This window comes from Drosophila subobscura, chromosome U (genome assembly GCF_008121235.1).
Source record: "Drosophila subobscura isolate 14011-0131.10 chromosome U, UCBerk_Dsub_1.0, whole genome shotgun sequence".
Classification (NCBI taxonomy): domain Eukaryota; kingdom Metazoa; phylum Arthropoda; class Insecta; order Diptera; family Drosophilidae; genus Drosophila; species Drosophila subobscura.
Genome location: NC_048534.1, coordinates 2045857 through 2062796, shown reverse-complemented (window position 1 = coordinate 2062796; position 16940 = coordinate 2045857). Strand labels below are relative to the sequence as shown.

The 16940-nt window shown below is 43.0% G+C and overlaps 3 protein-coding genes across 13 annotated transcripts; 2 read left to right on the top strand and 1 right to left on the bottom strand.

The window, feature by feature from the left end:
• Positions 1–263: 263 nt before the first annotated feature.
• On the bottom strand, positions 264–15112 carry LOC117900092 (ATP-dependent RNA helicase vasa-like). Of its 10 annotated transcripts, XM_034810312.1 has the most exons (9): positions 14889–15035; positions 11105–11181; positions 8116–8168; positions 7956–8058; positions 1931–2205; positions 1115–1858; positions 843–1056; positions 505–773; positions 264–420 (listed from the first exon to the last, which is right to left on the bottom strand). In XM_034810312.1, exons 3-9 carry the CDS (start codon positions 8134–8136, stop codon positions 367–369), a joined length of 1680 nt encoding a protein of 559 aa, XP_034666203.1. In that variant the 5' UTR covers positions 8137–8168; positions 11105–11181; positions 14889–15035; the 3' UTR covers positions 264–366. The 10 variants fall into 10 exon arrangements, with proteins under 10 accessions (XP_034666203.1, XP_034666202.1, XP_034666195.1 ...); XM_034810304.1 differs by lacking the exons at positions 264–420; positions 505–773; positions 843–1056; positions 1115–1858; positions 1931–2205 and adding exons at positions 3316–5455; positions 6745–7768; positions 11007–11036 and having other exon boundaries at positions 14889–15093; XM_034810305.1 differs by lacking the exons at positions 264–420; positions 505–773; positions 843–1056; positions 1115–1858; positions 1931–2205 and adding exons at positions 3316–5455; positions 6745–7768; positions 11007–11033 and having other exon boundaries at positions 14889–15093.
• Positions 8741–12261, top strand: LOC117900094 (plasminogen activator inhibitor 1 RNA-binding protein). The gene is made up of 4 exons (XM_034810313.1): positions 8741–8888; positions 9167–9967; positions 11224–11493; positions 11565–12261. The coding sequence occupies exons 2-4, from the start codon at positions 9205–9207 to the stop codon at positions 12077–12079; spliced, it is 1548 nt and encodes a 515-aa protein (XP_034666204.1). The 5' UTR covers positions 8741–8888; positions 9167–9204; the 3' UTR covers positions 12080–12261.
• Positions 15113–15417: 305 nt separating the features above from the next.
• On the top strand, positions 15418–16920 carry LOC117901635 (transcription elongation factor S-II). Of its 2 annotated transcripts, XM_034812466.1 has the most exons (3): positions 15418–15536; positions 15678–15764; positions 15837–16920. In XM_034812466.1, exons 2-3 carry the CDS (start codon positions 15693–15695, stop codon positions 16704–16706), a joined length of 942 nt encoding a protein of 313 aa, XP_034668357.1. In that variant the 5' UTR covers positions 15418–15536; positions 15678–15692; the 3' UTR covers positions 16707–16920. The 2 variants fall into 2 exon arrangements, with proteins under 2 accessions (XP_034668357.1, XP_034668356.1); XM_034812465.1 differs by lacking the exon at positions 15418–15536 and having other exon boundaries at positions 15543–15764.
• The last annotated feature ends 20 nt before the right edge of the window (positions 16921–16940 follow it).

Genomic DNA, 16940 nt, shown 5'->3' with positions numbered 1-16940 from the left:
TCCTCTCTGGGTACTTGGCAATCTTATTTCAGTTATCATTAGTAGCATTTGAACCGCTGACGTTTGTTCGGAAATGAGAACTTAACGCTCAGCACCATGGCTTATGCCATTTTAAAAAATTATTTTAATTTTAAATAATTAAAATAATAATAGTTACAACTAACACCAATCCCAGAAATTGCGGAAATATGTACTGTACAATCTAATTTGCAAGTAAATTACATTATTGATCATAATAATTATTTTTTTATTTGAATATGTGAGCTGTTAATGGGAATATATTTATTTTAAGTATAGAAAGATATTATTTAATAATAAGTTTGCTTATATTTATATAGTCCGATTAAATGGAATTGAAGTATCTACTTAGTCCCAATCCTGGTTTTCTTCGACGGCACAAACGTCCTTGATAGCATTGCCCTGTTTTTGGAGAGTGGGAAATGGAATCATCATTAGTAAATATTGTTATCAATTCTTGTTCAAAGCTATTTCAAATCTACTTACACTGCCACGAACATCGTGGCCCCCAAACTGGGAGGCACCACCACCGCCATAGCCACTGTCCAGGGCGCGCAGAAAATCGGGTACTTCCTGCTCAGAACCCTCCAGAATTTTAACTAAATCGGTGGCAATGGCCGAGTCATGCTCTACGTCGAAGAAGGACGTGGCGCGACCATTATTACCAACCCGGCCTGTGCGTCCAATACGATGAACATAGTCATCAATGACCTTGGGCATGTCGTAATTCACGACATGCTTCACGTTCTTAATATCTTTTTGATGGGACAGGAAAATGCACTTTAAAAAACTGAATTTTCATATACATCTTGTAAATATGTTACCTAGACCGCGAGACGCAACCGATGTGGCAATGAGAATCTTCATCCTGCCACTCTTAAAGTCGCGTAGAGCCTGCTCCCGCTGACTTTGGAGTCGGTCTCCATGTATCGAAGTTGTGGGAATCTTGATTTCCGACAAAAACGAGGCTAGAAAATCGGCGCCACGTTTGGTCTCAACAAAGACAATAGTGCCATCGGCACTCTCTTTCAACATTTCCTATCAAAATGAGTCAGTTTTAATAGATTTAATGGTTGTGGCTAAGGTAAGTGCTTACTATTAACTTTGAGCGCTTATTGTATTTTGAGACCTCACAGATCGTCTGCTTGACATCGGAACAAGCGCCGCCTACAACGCCAATAGTCACAAATACGTAGTTATTCAGAAATTCGCCAGCCATTCGCTGTATCTCCTCCGGGAAGGTGGCCGAAAACATCAAGGTCTGATGCGCGGCGCGCATCGTACAGTGATTGACGATCTTGCGCATGCTTTCCGAGAAACCCAAGTCCAGCATACGATCAGCCTCGTCCATGACAAGGAAGCGCGTATCGTCGAAAGTGATGAACGCACGCTCCACAAAATCGAGCAGACGCCCTGGGGTGGCAATCAGCACATGGCATCCCATCATAATCGACTCGTTCTGGTACTTGACCGAGGTGCCGCCATACAAAATGCTGATCTTCAAGTACGACTCGTAGCTAAACTTCCTGGCCTCGTGATAGATTTGAATAGCCAACTCTCTAGTGGGCGACACGATCACAGCCTGTGGCTTACCAATCTCCAGATCTGTGGCATCGTCCAATAGTTTGGTGAGTATTGGCAAAAGGAAAGCGGCCGTCTTGCCAGAACCAGTCTGGGCACAGGCCATCAGGTCACGGCCAGCAGTAATCACCGGTATGGCAACCTTTTGAATGGGCGTGGCCAACTTGTAGCCAGATTTCGTCACATTTGCCGCAATTATGTCCCGCAACTTTGCATCCTCAAACTTTTTAATGGCAGCTGGTGGATCAATTCCGCTTATCTATGCACAAATATCAATTTAGTTTAGTATTTTCTTTTACTCTTGCAAGTATGTAAGTGGCGAGAAACTTACCTTCACCGGAATATGATCATATTTCGAAAAGTTGATTCCCGAAGAGATGGCGGTGGCGAAAATCTCAGCTTCATCGGTGGATGGTTCCGGCGGGATGTAGAACTCGCGCTTCTTCTCGCCATCTTCGCCGTCTTCATCGCCCTTGTTGTTATTCAGGTCATCCTCATCATTGTTGTTGCGACGACGACGTTCCGTACGTTCACTGCGATCGCCACGATCTCCACGGTCGCCAAGTTCGCCACGGTAGCGATTAAAGCCGCCACGACGTCCTTCGCCTGAATTATAAATGCATTTTTAGCAAATATTAAATTAAATAACTATTAAAATAAAGGACAGTAGGGATATAAATATGCAAATAAAGTACAACAGAGAACTAATTTACAAAAAAAAACGAGAAGGGACGTGTGAGACGCTTCTTACGCGTCACAACTTTTATACCCGGCACTCACTACTACATCTGCACTTTAGCGGTTATTTGTCAAATTTTACATTTTTTCTTCATCTGTCATCTACATCAACTACACTGCTCACGCCAACACGCTCCTTTAGCTCGCCACCCTCCCCTATAGACACATACTGCAGAGTCGCGGCAGAGGCAGAGGCATAGGCAGAGACGTGTCAGGGGTAGAGGCCATAAACAGCGCGAAGCAGAGTGTGAATGCTGCGGGACGGGGTGGGTTTGGCCACTGCAAATTAATTTCTTCATTGTGGCTATAATAATGATCCAATCGTATCCCAATTTGGTGATCTGATAGATATGGTCATTCCCTACGGAATTTTTAGTTTTCTGCTCTCTTCAAAACTGTAGATTTGGGAGGTTTTCGCCCTTTTGCGGAGGCGGAAGGGGGCGTGGCTCATTTTTGAAATACACTTGTAACAGTGTGAGCACACAGAAGTATGGATGCAAAATTTGGTGGCTCTAGCTTTTATGGTCTCTGAGATCCAGGCGCTCAACAAGACGGACGGACAGACGGACAGACAGACAGACAGACAGACAGACAGACATAGACTCGGCTATTGATGCTGATCAAGAATATATATACTTTATGGGGTCGGAAACGTTTCCTTCTGGGCGTTACATACAACCGTTATTCGCACAAATACAATATACCCTATTTACTCTTCGAGTACCGGGTATAAAAACGCTTCGTACGCGTCACAACTATTATACCCAGTACTGTCAGTACATTTGTGCTTTAGTGGTTGGTTTCGAATTTTACATTTTACATTTTTCCTACATCTGAAATCTACACCTACATTACTTCTCCCGTCAACACGGACCCCAGTGACACACACTGCGTAGGGCAGAGGGTGCGAGCGAGAAAGAATGAGCAACAAAAAACAATAACAAAAAAAGCTGCTGGACAGGATGGGTGCCATCCAAATAAATTTAATTAATATAATCCCAATTCAATGATCAGTTAGATAGATGTAGTCATTCCCAACGGAATTCTGTTTTTTGTTTTCTATTATCTTCAAAGTTGTGGATACAGCAGATTTTCACCCTTTGTGGAGGCGGAAGGTGGCGTGGCTAATTTTTGAAATATTTACACTTGTATCAGTGTGATATACATAGCAGCGGTTTGGAGGCGAAATCGGTGGCTCTAGCTTTTATAGTCTCTGAGAAGTAGCCGACAAACAAGACGGACAGACAAACATATTTACACTTCGAGTACCGGGTATATACAATCTATATTCAATAAACATCCTTCTTGGTGGTACAACACTACGGTATAAACCTTAAAACACATTTGTACAACTATTAATAAAAGAATTTTCTGTTCAATATTGGCAGATTGTTATTCAACTTTGGAGATACACATACAGAATAAAATCGATAGACTAGCTTTTTTAGCTTTCTTTCTCCCTCTCTCGCCCTTTCAAAGCAAACAACAGAATCTCCCCTTATCGCTTAGTTTCACAATGCCCGTCGCCTGCAAGTCCAGAAGAAAGCGAAAGGCTCTCGCCGCATTAATGCGGTTCTTGATGAACGGAGCATTCTGCAAGTCCACCCGTGGCAACATGATGAGTGCCTCTAACAGACCATGGACTAGCTCCACCTTTGATATTGGCATGTTCAAAATTATATGTGGATCGTAGGTCTCCACAGCGGCAAGTGCGCGATACTGTTGCGATAAGCCAAAACTGGGTCTGATCGCTTCTCCGGGATGCTGCTGATCGGTGAGATACTTCTGATGATCGACCATCACACGAAGCATGTCCGTGTGCTGCGCTATGTATGCCATGTCTTCCATGTGTTGTCTGTTCCGACGAACTGCGGTGGTTTCTGTCCGCTGCAAAGACGACACTGACACGACTGCGTTTTCCGCACTCTGAACTGCTGATCCTTCTGCATGACCCATAGCTGGAAATTCTGTTGATCTTCCTGCCTGATACATGGCTAGATTTTCTGCTGATTTTCCTGCTTGCTCTATGGCTGGAAGTCCAGCTGACTCTCGTGTCTGATCTATGGCTGGAAGTGCCAGGCTCCCGGTGTCCATGTTCCATGGTGGCAGAATTTGCACATCAGTGACGATTGCGTTTACACTCAAGTCGGCCAAATAATTCGCCTGCTGTCTATTCTCGTTGGTAATCTGCAATGGCACAGCCACCTGCCGGGCGTCCGTTACATCCATATTCGTTATTTCGTTCTCCGAAATGTTAGGCAGGATTTCTGGCATAGAAGGTTCTAGAAGCGGCGGTGGAAAATCAGCAGCTTCCGCGTTTAAAGCAAATCGCGATATTGCTGGCTGTAGTGGCGGCTCTGCTTGCATTGGCTCTTCCAGCACTTCCATCTGAGGCCGCACCCCATCGGAATTCGGAGCAGTGGGGGAGCCAGTGGAGCTGGAGTGAAGTGGAGCTCTGACCATTTCTGTCGCTCTTTGCAGTAAATTTGCCATAAAATTCGTTGTGATCTCATGATGCAATCGCGGCTGTTCGTCCAATCTGTCCCTTGGCGGCGTTTCCGGTAATCTCTGGCATCGTGGACGTCGGTTTCTTGGTGCCAAGACATTTCGCGTTTCGACATAGCTCGGTATTTGATCACGCGCTCGAAATATGCTACTCCAATCACGTCGCGGAGTGTGTGGTGGTGTAATAGGAGCAGTTCCCACTGCTACCGCTGCTCCTGTTGTGTCTTCTGCTATTGCTTCTAACGGTCCTCCTGCGGAAACTTCTGGTGGGCAACCTGCTATTGCTTCTAATGATACTGCTTCTGTTGTTGCGACTGAATCTGGGGGCGGATCAAACGACTTCTTCAGCAAACGCGGTAACATGGAGAAGCGACGCTCCTCGTCGATCACTGGCAACAATGGGCGAAACGGTGTGACTCCAGGTCGAGAGCGAGCCACCGTTGAAACGACATCTTCTGCCGCGGGGGACATAACCATCGACTGCTGATTGCCGCTGTCCACGTCCACCAATGCAACCTCCGCTGGCAACGAGCGTGCACTCCCGGATCCTGTCATCATAGGAGTGTTCTCCTCATCGGGCTGCAGACTCGACGATGTCGGGTGGAATGCCAAGCTGTGAAACGTACATACATTAAGGGTTTGCGTTAGCTGCTGCCTGAACTTCTGAATTAAAGATTAGAAAAGTAAGCGATAGAAAGATAACCGAAAAAGAGACAGGATTGTGGATCAGTGGATTGATCTGAAAGAACAGTGTGGGTGGCATCGAATAATACAATAACGATTTTCCAAATGAACCTACATATATGTGGAGAGAATTATATTTGGCTTGTTTTACACGGAGGTTAAGCACGGAGTTTTAGTGCCCTTTTGGAGTTAATAACGAGAAGGGACGTGTGAGACGCTTCTTACGCGTCACAACTTTTATACCCGGCACTCAGTACTACATCTGCAACTTAGCGGTTATTTGTCAAATTTTAAATTTTTTATTCATCGTTCATCTACATCTACAACACTTCTCACGTCAACACGCTCCGTTAGCTCGCCCCCCTTCCCTGTACCCACACACTGAAAACTCACGGCAGAGGCAGAGGCAGCGGCCACAAACACTGCGCGAAGCAGAGTGTGAATGAGAGAATGTGCAAAAAACAAATATAAGCTGCGGAACGGCGTTTAGCCACTGGAAATTAATTTCTTCATTGTGGCTATAATAATGATCCAATCGGGTCCCAATTTGGTGATCTGATAGATATGGTCATTCCCTACGGAATCTTTTATCTTCAAAATTTGGGAGGTTTTCGCCCTTTTGCGGGGGCGGGGCTCATTTTTTAAATACACTTGTAACAGTGTGAGTACACAGAAGTCAGAATGCAAAATTTGGTGGCTCTAGCTCTTATAGTCTCTGAGTACTAGGCGCTCATCAGGACGGACAGACGGACAGACAGACATGGCTCTATCGACTCGGCTATTGATGCTGATCAAGAATATATATACTTTATGGGGTCGGAAACGTTTCCTTCTGTGCGTTACATAAAACCGTTATTCGCAAAAATACAATATTTTCTCTTCGAGTACCGGGTATAAAAAGTACGAAATCCCTTAGTAACCCTCATCTCAGAAGTTTGTCAAAAAACACGTAGTGTCAAACAACAAACAAAATGTTTTAAGTTATGTTCATGCACCGGAGAAAATTATAATTATAAAAGAAAATATAATTTAATTGCATGAAAAAAATTGTGTTTCCTGTTATTCAAAATTTTGCACACATTCAGGCATTGTGGAAGATCTGATTGCAACATCAGAAGATCCCCCCATATATATACAGAAGGTAATTAGAAGTGGCGAAAACAATCCAAGAGAATAGGAAGGAAAAGAGAGATAGGCTTGATTTATTGTGTTAAATACCCGTAGTCGATGTTAGGTGTTATTGGGGTTGATGATAAGGCGATGCGTGCACCGTCGTCCTGTTCGCACGACCCGTAGCGACTGAAGTATGCTATATCGGTGGTGTCCCGATTCTGAGACTGCTGCTCACGCGCCACATTGTTCGCCAGGCTGCCTGCCGGTATGCTTGTGTATCCCATGCCATGTTCAACTGCTGGCAGCTCACTAGACTCGGCCAAAAATGAAAAACCCAGAAGTCTGGGCTGTCGGTCGTCCCGCCATGCCGGTGGTAGTGCATGTCCATCATCAGGCCAGGCTCGTCGACAGTGCAGCTCTTTTGTTACGCCCATGTTAACCAATCGTATCGTGTGCATCTGCATAAAGTTCTCACTGAGCCAGTGGGGAAATTTTTCCGCGCTTAAAGTGGCCAGAAATGGTTCTGCAGCTGTTGCTGCTGCTACTGCTCCTGCTTCTTCTGCTTCAGTCTCATCTTCTGACGAGAGTTCATTTCGGATTACAGTTTCCTCATTCGCACTATACAAGGCGATGCTGGCCATGTAGAGATCTTTGATCTGCCGAATTTTTTCAGTTTCCTCGGAGGACGTGGTTACAGATCCACGCCATCTGGAGCTCCTTTGTCTTTCTCTGCTCGGACGAGATCTGGGCACCATAAATTCATCAAAATTATCATTCAACTGAGGCTGCTCATTTACCCTCATATCGTGGAGCTGCCTAAACATGTTCTTCACCTGACTTTGCCCAGCTTCGGACTGGTTAAGCATTTTGTTGATTTCCGCTAGAACGCGCTTGGACTTGGCTGTCGATTCACGATTCAGTCGCGACAGCTTCTCTCGCTCCCCTCTATCCCGAAGCAGCAGTGCATCCCTTTCGCTGGTCACAAGCTCGTTGAAGGCCGTGAGCAAGTAGTCTCGAAGCTCTCGCACACTCGCCATTGTCGTGAATGCCCGCAAATCGAGATTATCGAGGAAGGAGATCACCACATCCCTGTCGCAGCTTGAAGGTATCTTCATGCGCACACAATTGACTGATACAGAGCGTTATGAAGAGAAGATATTGGATGTGACGATCCCAGCGACCATGCAGGGATATTGGGTGGACAACGAAAAAACAAAGCACATCACAAAACAAACATACATATATGTACTTAAGTCTAAGCTTAAAAATACTTCTTAGCTAGATCAGGGAAGAAAATGAAAGGCATTTATTTTTACCATCTTCACCACCACCTCCACGTCTTGCGGTGTTTTGGGGTGTCTCCTCGTCGCTCCAAGCTTGCACTGATATCGCAGCAACTCCCTTCGCAGGTTCAAATTCCTGCATTAAAAGTACATTAGAAAATGGGCTATTCCTGTTTTAAAAATAAATGTGTACCTCGCCTTCCCAGTCAGACATTTTGGTAAGATTCGACCTTTTTTTATAAGTATCTGAAAGATAAAATTGTAAAACATAAGCATCAAAGTTGTCCAAGAAATTAATTAATTCTTAGCATGTTCAAAAATTTAAAGATGGCGCCAACGAAAAATTAATCGATAGATTTTTTATTAAATCCTTAAAGCACAGCAATTAAATGAAAAATCAATGAAAGCAACTTATCTGGCACCAATTTCTTTAAATATTTAAAAGAAACAGATGTAAAAGATTGCTAACAATAATCAATTTATATATTTTGCGCTACATGCTTAGCGACCGATAACCGATTGTCGGTAAACCCTCAACACAGAATCGGCTTTCATCCACAATTAAATCAATCTAATTTAATTTAATACATTCCTGTAGTTTGCATGTATTTTCAGCTTTTTCCCAATTGACGATATACAAGTCTTCTTTTAAATGTTCGATTGATCCGGCTAAATTTGCAAGATTGCCACTTCAATAGTGGACAGAGTAGCCACCACCCACATTCCTTATCTGACAAACCGACCGATAGTTGGCATTCACCAGGCGACGCGGGCAGCAAAAACGTGAGTTTCTGTTTTTTCTATGTATACCAAGAACACATGTGGGCTTGCCTAGCTGTGTGCGTGAGCAGGCCATGTGCGTGTGCAGTCGTAGCGTGTGTGTGTAGGTAATACAGCAGCGAGGCGAAGAAGAAACGTTGAAAATTAAGGTTAGAGAGCAGCAGCCACCAACAGTCAGCGAGAAAAGTAAGAAAAATTTCGCGCATAGCAAAATTGAAAAAAAAAAACACCTCAAACTTCATTCCACACGCACCAGCAGCACACTAAATATATTTGGCAAATGAAAAACATCTATATTTCCGTGTGCCCAAGCGACATTACAAGCGATTCCCCCATTTCCATTGTGTGACAGAAAACTCAACTCTCGTTTGCATAAATCATCGTGTGCCGTGTGTCGTGTGTGTGTGGAGAGGGTGTGCAGGAAAGAAAAATCAATTTAGAACTGTGTACAATTTCTTTTGCAGGCAAGGAAAGCAGCTATTAGCCACAGAAACCTCAAATCATGGATAGTGCCGGTAAAAATCGTTATGAACTCTTGTTCATGGACGATGATGTTAGCGATCCATTAGATAATCTTGTTGCGGCGACCGCTGCAGTAGCAGCCGCAACATCAGCCAGCAAGAAGAAGCAGCCGCAGACCGCCGCGGGCGGTGCAGTGTCCGCATCGGGAGGTACCAAGAATGGCGCCGCCAAGGTGGCCAAGACAGCAGCCGTTGGCGGAGGACCAAATGCTAAGAAACCAAATCAAGCCGAAAAGGAGAACAAACCGAATGCTCTTAACAAAAATAACAACAACGAGGGCAAGAAGCCCGCTTCGACCACGGACAAACAGTTTAACAAAGACAACAACAACACCGGTGCCAGCAGCGGCGGTTACAAGCAGGGCGGCGCTGCTGCCCGTCCAGGCGGTGGCAGCTTTGGCAACAGAACACGTGAGTTCGGCTCTGGTCAAGGGCAGGGACAAGAGCGGGAACAACGGGGACAGGGTCAGCAGCGGGAACGCAATGTGAACTTCCGTCAACAGAATGGTGGTGGCGAGCGCGGTGGCAATGGAAATGGCAACTACGAAACACGTGAGCAGCGCAACAATCGCCGCAATGTCCGTGAGAATGGCGCTGGTGGACCACCCGATGGTCAGACTCGTCCCTATCGTGGCCAGGGCAACAGTGGTGCTGGCGGTGATCGCCCTCCACGCCAAAATCGCAACTATGATGGACAGAACAGGAAGCGGGAATTCGATCGTCAGTCTGGATCCGACAAAACTGGTGAGTAATAAAGTAGTCCAGGGCGTAGGGGTACATCAGGCATGGCATACATGGCAAACATAACCACAAACAGAATGCCCGCCCACCAAAACACAAAAAAAACGAAATTAACTGAAAACGAAATGAAAAAAAAAATCATTTTTTCCATGACAACCAAAAACAAAATCAGCGGGCGGATGCAAAGTCAGGGGTAGCCGACACAGCATTCCAATATTTATACCTATTCAATTATCATGATTATGACAAGTGCAGGCATTATTATATTTCTTGATTCAAGGCGTACAAGAGTTATTTGTAGTTCGCAGAAAACGAAACATACAAACAACGTACACAATATTTCAGAATCATTATTTTTGCTTTATTCCACTTTTAACAATTACACAAAACGTGTAGTCGAATTAAGGCACCAATGAGAGACACAAGGCAGAGAACGAAATAGATTTTAATTTCGCTCAGCTCACGTGGTCGCTGTGGATCAGCCAAATTAATATTTATCAGAAAACATACAACTTTTTATACATCCCATATATCCGACGCTTCCTGTCTTTCTCTTACCCATTTCATTTTTGGAATATCCAAAATTAAAATCTCAAAAAGTTTAAGAAAAGCAAAAGCAAAGAGAAAATCTCCCCCTCACATGCCAAGTGGGAAAATTTGAAAATTTTTTAAAAATAGCTTGCGCGTCTTTCTCTGGCAACGTTTTCTTCTTCGTTTACCGCCACGCAAGAATATAATGATTTTATTAGGCCCATTTTTCAGATCGAAGAAAATTAACGTGCGCGTATAGAGGAAGTTTTATATTCCATATAATCTGTTTACAGCACAAAACGTTTAGCAAATTGTTCTTATTTTTCACCATGCAAAGGTAGTACACAACTTTAGAGACGAGAAAGTAACTCCCCTTGAAGTGATGGAGTTTCAGTCATATAAAAATGGAGTTGATTTGAAATTTGAATCACAATCGGACTCGACCAAAAAACAAAACAAAAAAGAAGAAAAAAAACAAATAAATACAAATATAACAAATATATCCACTCACCAACAAAATATTAAAAAGCGGAGCGCTCTGCTTTTGTAAAAGTAAAATTAACAAATATTAGGGTGAAATCAAAATATGAATTCAGCAAAGAAACTTACTTTTAGCTGGAAAGATTCACGAATTTCCGTAGACTATCTGCTGGCTTTGATCCTTAGACCTTTCTGGCTTCTCTCTCCTGTAAATAATAGATTTATTAATTCATTGCTTTATTTCGCAGGTGTTAAGGCAATTGATAAGCGCGATGGAGCTGGTGCCCACAATTGGGGTTCGGTAAAGGAGGCCATTGATGATGTGAACAAGAACGAAAGCGAGACAAGTGTGAACAATGCCGAGGGCGACAACAAGGCCAACGAGTCTGGAAATGAGCAGCAGAGCGAGCCGCAGGCAGCCGCCGAGGAAGAGACCAAAGAGCTGACATTAGACGAATGGAAGGCACAGCAGGGGCAGCGCACTAAGCCCACCTTCAACATACGCAAGGCCGGAGAAGGTGCGAAATATAACCCTAGGGGGGGTGATGGATAATGGAACCTAATTTAAATCTTGTGTTCATTTCTTCAGGTGAAGACACATCGCAGTGGAAGAAGATGGTCGTTCTGACCAGTAACAAAAAGAAGGAGAACGAGAGCGAAGAGGAACTTGAATATGACCCTGCCATGTATCCACAGCGCGTTGGTCGACAGCAGCGCGTTCTTAACATCCAGTTTAACTTCAACGACGGTCGTCGCGGACCAGGCGGTTTTGGCGGTCGCGGTGGTCGTGGCGGACCACGTGTCGGCGGTGGTATTGGTCGGGACGGACCCCGTCCTGAGGGCGGTAACCGTGGTGGACCACGCGATGGACCCCGTGATGGCCCGCCATCGGGTCCTCGCCAGAACACTGACGAGGGATCTGCTGCTGGCGGTGGTGCCCCATCGGCACCAACCAACCGGCCACCAATTGAGCGCCGTGGGCCCGGAGCCAACAACAGTGGTGGTGGTGCTCCTGGCGGTTTGGCCAAGCGCTTCGGTAATGAGCGGCAGCAGAATACCGCCCCCAAGGTGAACGATGAGCGCCAGTTCCCAACACTGGCCTAAAGGAGGAGGTTCTTCAAGTTTTATAAACATTTTGGTGACTAGTCGTCTGGGATTGAACGCGATGTGGCGACGTTGGACTAGAAGGACTAGCTAGAGGCAGGCTCTGGAGGTTCTGGTTACCAAAATGAAAATCTAATAAATTACATATATCACAGACAAATAGAAGTAACAAATTTCTAAAACCAGTTGTAGCCGCCATGAAAAGCCAAAAGCAACAAAACAACAACACGAAACACCTATGCAAAAATGGAAAATAAAATATACATATATTTAGAAATATATGAAGAAAACAAAAGCAATTTTAGTTTATGCGTGGCGCCCACTAATTTTACATGTAAAATCGCGATCCAGCTGAGACTTCGTATAGACTAGTCCGAAGATGAAGAAAAGGAGCAGAGAAGAGAAGCCACACACACACTGACATACACAACACACACACGCATCCCATCCTATTGTGAATTGAAATTAAATCCACTCACAATCGACATTTGGTGGCTTAAAGAGAAATTTGTAACAGACAAAAATGTACTGTAAACTTGTTTTTTTTTTATTATTATCAAACACTCAACAATTATCCTACTAACAATAGTACTAGCACAGTAGCTACATCGCGTTTAAAAAGTAACTAAGGGAAAATATAGAACATCATCGGCCTGGCGGCTGTGGGAGAAGAGCGAAATAGGGCAGAGGAGAGGCCAGACAAAAAAAACAGTAAACGCATTTTCATTACTCATATGATTTTTTTGTTCTCTTTAAAACAATACAATTTTCACGAGGGAACTTTTTTATTTACCATGTTACAGTTTTATTTAAAATAAAGGAAACAAAAAAATTGACAATTACAAAAAGTTTTAGTTGGAGAAAAGCAAAGGAATAGCAACTGTTAAAGCCCCGTAATTGTGTTTCTCGATGCAGATTCTATAAATATACATTTACATTTAATAATTATAAAGCAAATTAATATGCATCATATGTACTACTTTTAATTATAGAAACAATACAAAACATAAAAACGAAAAACTGAACCCGCATACTGAACAAATTAAAAAACACAAAATAACTTTAAGAAGAATTATGAAACAAAACTCAAAAACAATAAATAAAACAATATTCTAATTAACTATTGGAACAAATATAAAAATGTAATAAGTAGATTTACGGGGAAGGACGCTTTCCCTCAAAAGGTCCCAATGCAATGAAAAGAATAAAACCATCCTAAACACGCAAAAAAAAAAACGATTTTAAGATCCCCTGCAAGATTGTTTTATTTTACAATGAGAAATTGTATAAATTAATAAAACCTATATTCATAATAGGATACGAGAACTGCAAAAATACAAAAAAAACTTTATGACAGCAAAAACGAATAGGGAAAAAACCACTTAGAAGAACAAAATTCACGAGATTTTTAGAAATATTGTATTGTATTTTGACCCAAAGCGAAAAAAAACTATTCAACCGCGACACTGTTGAGAAACTCGTTTAAACATAAAAGAAAGAAAAAATATTTCATAAAAATAAAGAAAACACCACAAAAAAATGTACTCCTCGAAAATGATGTTGATGGGGTGGGGGTGGGGTGTTCAAAATTTCTAGAAGAACAGCCAACCGCTATTTCAGAGAAATGCAACTATGTAAGTTCGTGATTTTTTGATTATTTACACAGAAATTTGAAATCAGTCAGCAAACGACCAAAAAGTCTAGTTTAAGCGCGAACACACACCATGACACGCTTCTGCATGCAAATTTACAGAATTGCACTCATACACACATATGTATGTACAACTTCACTACACCGACGCTGCTTGGAACAAGAACTTTCGTTAAAAATACGCATAAAAACCCACCAAAAGAAATTAAACTAAAGGCTTTCATTAAATTTGGTCATTTTGATAGGGTTCTGAATTGCACACATATGCGTACATACATATGTACATATGTAAATATGTATGTTTGTATGTTTAAATTTCACCATGCAACAAAAAAGAGAGCACCAGCCGTAAACGAAGAAACGCTTAACCCGAGTTCTCGGTAAAAATGTAAATATTTCTTTATTAAATTATTGTTGGGGCAACAAAACTGTTAACTTGTTGCATTTTAAGTATAATTAGTCACAAAATTTAATGCAAAAAACCATGAAAGAGCCAGGAAACACGCACACACACATGCACGCACAAATCCGTTTTCTTATTTGAATTGTAGACAGATTAATTATACATAAAATGCCTGTAACTTACACGAATATAATTTGCACAAATCCCACCTTGATACAATATTTGTATCACTTCCTGACTCGGTTAACTCCGCAGACACGTACATACATACATACATATGTGCTTGTTTGATTAAATGGTGAAAGAACGGACGCGCAAAAGGGAAACTCGGATCAGCGACGGCACATTCAATGATTAGGACTGTCGCAGTTGTCGAAATGTAGTGTATATTGATCTAGCTTGCACAGAAAACCATGAACCATGGAGATTCGACAATCTTGCGACATTACTGTAAATTCAACGGACAACTGTCAAGTGAAAACGGACGATAGGCGAATTGGCGATTGAAAGGGACAACGTAAAGATGCTTGCAGCTTCATTAATGTAAACTTAGGTGTGCAGAATAAGATATAAAATAAAAAAATAGTGTAATGTGGATTTTGTGAATTCAATATTTAGTGGCATTGCAAGCAAACTATTTCACCGTTCAGCACATTTCACTCACAGCTAAGCGGCACATATGTACATCTGGACCTTGCATTGGTGTATTTTATTGGAATTCAATGACAAAACACTATCAGCAGCGCAAGACTCACCTTTCGAATAGTTGCACACTTCAATAAAGTCAAATTAGCTACGATCTTTGAGATTCACAACACGTTATCGTATCGTTGGTTCAGAAGGACGGGAGGAACGGGAAAGGAAGATCTTTAAATATCGCCGCATTGTCGGCCATTTTGTATATCAGTTATTTAATTGTACTATCAATCGATAGCATATATGGGAAAAATTGTAGGTTTCTGGGGATTATTTATTATTTAATTTTTTTTTTTTTTTTTAATTTAATCGCTACTGCGAAATTGGTTGGTCGCAGAGATGAGTCCGCATTGACCAGGTACTTCAGTTTTGTGTTGAATATTATAAAAAAGTTACTGAAAATTTTGAACTCAAAAAAGAGTTGTTTGCCGAACGAACACTAGAAATAGAAAGTATTATTTAATTGTGTCAAATAAATTACATAATATATGTATGTGTTTGTGTAAAATAAATAAATAAATCATTTTAATTTACATAAGAATCCTATTGAACTTTTACGTGTGACACTACCTTTTTTGACCGCCAGGTGTCTCTGTCAAAAATTGCATCCCCATGTAGTAGACTCATGCTTGACAGCAAACATCGATGACAGCAGCTGCCATACATCGATGTTTCTCCAGCTCTAATACATATAGAAAAAAAATCAGGTAAACAATTTTTATTGGAGGGAAAAAGTTTAGTTCTCCGTTTAAGCTTTAAAGCAATATTGCTGCTGAGTTGTTGAAACAAATTTCACGCAGCGAAGGAACGCCGCTAACTTAACCTCTCTTCTGTCATATGCGATACAGTTTCTGGCGGCCAAAATGAGCGTGGAGGATGAAGTCTTTCGCATTCAGAAAAAAATGAGCAAGATATCAACGTCTAGCGATGGCTCAGTAAGTAGCGTCCACCACACCATCCATTGAGTTGTTTTGATAGATTTTCTTCCCAACCCACCCCACTTGCAGGGACAGGAACAGGCTTTGGATCTTCTGAAGGCGCTGCAAACGCTGAACATTAATCTGGAGATCCTGACTAAAACGCGCATCGGCATGACTGTCAACGAGCTGCGCAAAAGCAGCAAGGATGACGAGGTGATTGCACTGGCCAAAACCCTTATTAAGAACTGGAAACGCTTTCTGCCCAGCCCGGCCCCTGCCACCCCAAACAACAGCACTGCCGCCGGCAAGGAGAGCTTGAACAATAGTGCGTCAAAGTCCTCGAGTTCGAGCAAGTCGGCCAGCAAGGAGAAGTCTAGTAGTAGCAGCAGCTCCTCCTCGCGTGACAAGCGCGACGAGAAGAAGGTATCGTCGTCACAGACGTCCTTCCCATCCGGCGGCATGACAGATGCCGTGCGCTTGAAGTGTCGCGAAATGCTGACCACCGCGCTGAAGAACGGAGAGGTGCCCGAAGGTTGTGCCGAGCCCGAGGAAATGGCCGCCGAGCTAGAGGACGCCATTTACTCGGAGTTCAAGAATACGGACATGAAGTACAAGAATCGCATTCGTTCGCGTGTGGCCAATTTAAAGGACCCGAAGAACCCGGGTCTACGTGGAAATTTCATGTGCGGCGCCGTCTCTGCCAAGCAGCTGGCCAAAATGACTCCCGAGGAGATGGCCAGCGACGAGATGAAGAAGCTGCGGGAGAAGTTCGTGAAGGAGGCCATAAACGATGCCCAGCTGGCCACCGTACAGGGCACCAAGACAGATCTCCTCAAGTGCGGCAAGTGCAAGAAGCGCAACTGCACCTACAACCAGCTGCAGACGCGCTCCGCCGACGAGCCTATGACCACTTTCGTCATGTGCAACGAGTGCGGCAACCGCTGGAAGTTCTGCTAAGCCCCGTCCCAGCCTGTAATCCCAACTAAACCCTTGAAACACCCTAACACCCTACAACATACCCCACTTGTATCCAAATAACAACCTACATATTCTTATTACTTTGTAAAGACACGAGCTACTCTTTTCTATTTGCCCGCTTGAGCAAGCGCATATTCACTGACCACCAAGAGAGGAAATTTCAATAAAAAAACTATTGATAAAATAAAACTAACAATCAATTCTGTGCTTGAG

Coding starts and splice junctions, on each gene's coding strand:
- LOC117900092 (XM_034810311.1), bottom strand. CDS start 8,136: ATGTCTGACTGGGAAGGCGAG. Junction 8,059..8,115: donor TGTCTGACTGGGAAGGCGAG/GTACACATTTAT, acceptor CTTTTAATGCAG/GAATTTGAACCTGCGAAGGG. Junction 7,769..7,955: donor TGGAGGTGGTGGTGAAGATG/GTAAAAATAAAT, acceptor GCTCTGTATCAG/TCAATTGTGTGCGCATGAAG.
- LOC117900094 (XM_034810313.1), top strand. CDS start 9,205: ATGGATAGTGCCGGTAAAAATCGTTATGAACTCTTGTTCATGGACGAT. Junction 9,968..11,223: donor GTCTGGATCCGACAAAACTG/GTGAGTAATAAA, acceptor TTTATTTCGCAG/GTGTTAAGGCAATTGATAAG. Junction 11,494..11,564: donor CATACGCAAGGCCGGAGAAG/GTGCGAAATATA, acceptor TCATTTCTTCAG/GTGAAGACACATCGCAGTGG.
- LOC117901635 (XM_034812466.1), top strand. CDS start 15,693: ATGAGCGTGGAGGATGAAGTCTTTCGCATTCAGAAAAAAATGAGCAAG. Junction 15,765..15,836: donor CAACGTCTAGCGATGGCTCA/GTAAGTAGCGTC, acceptor CCCCACTTGCAG/GGACAGGAACAGGCTTTGGA.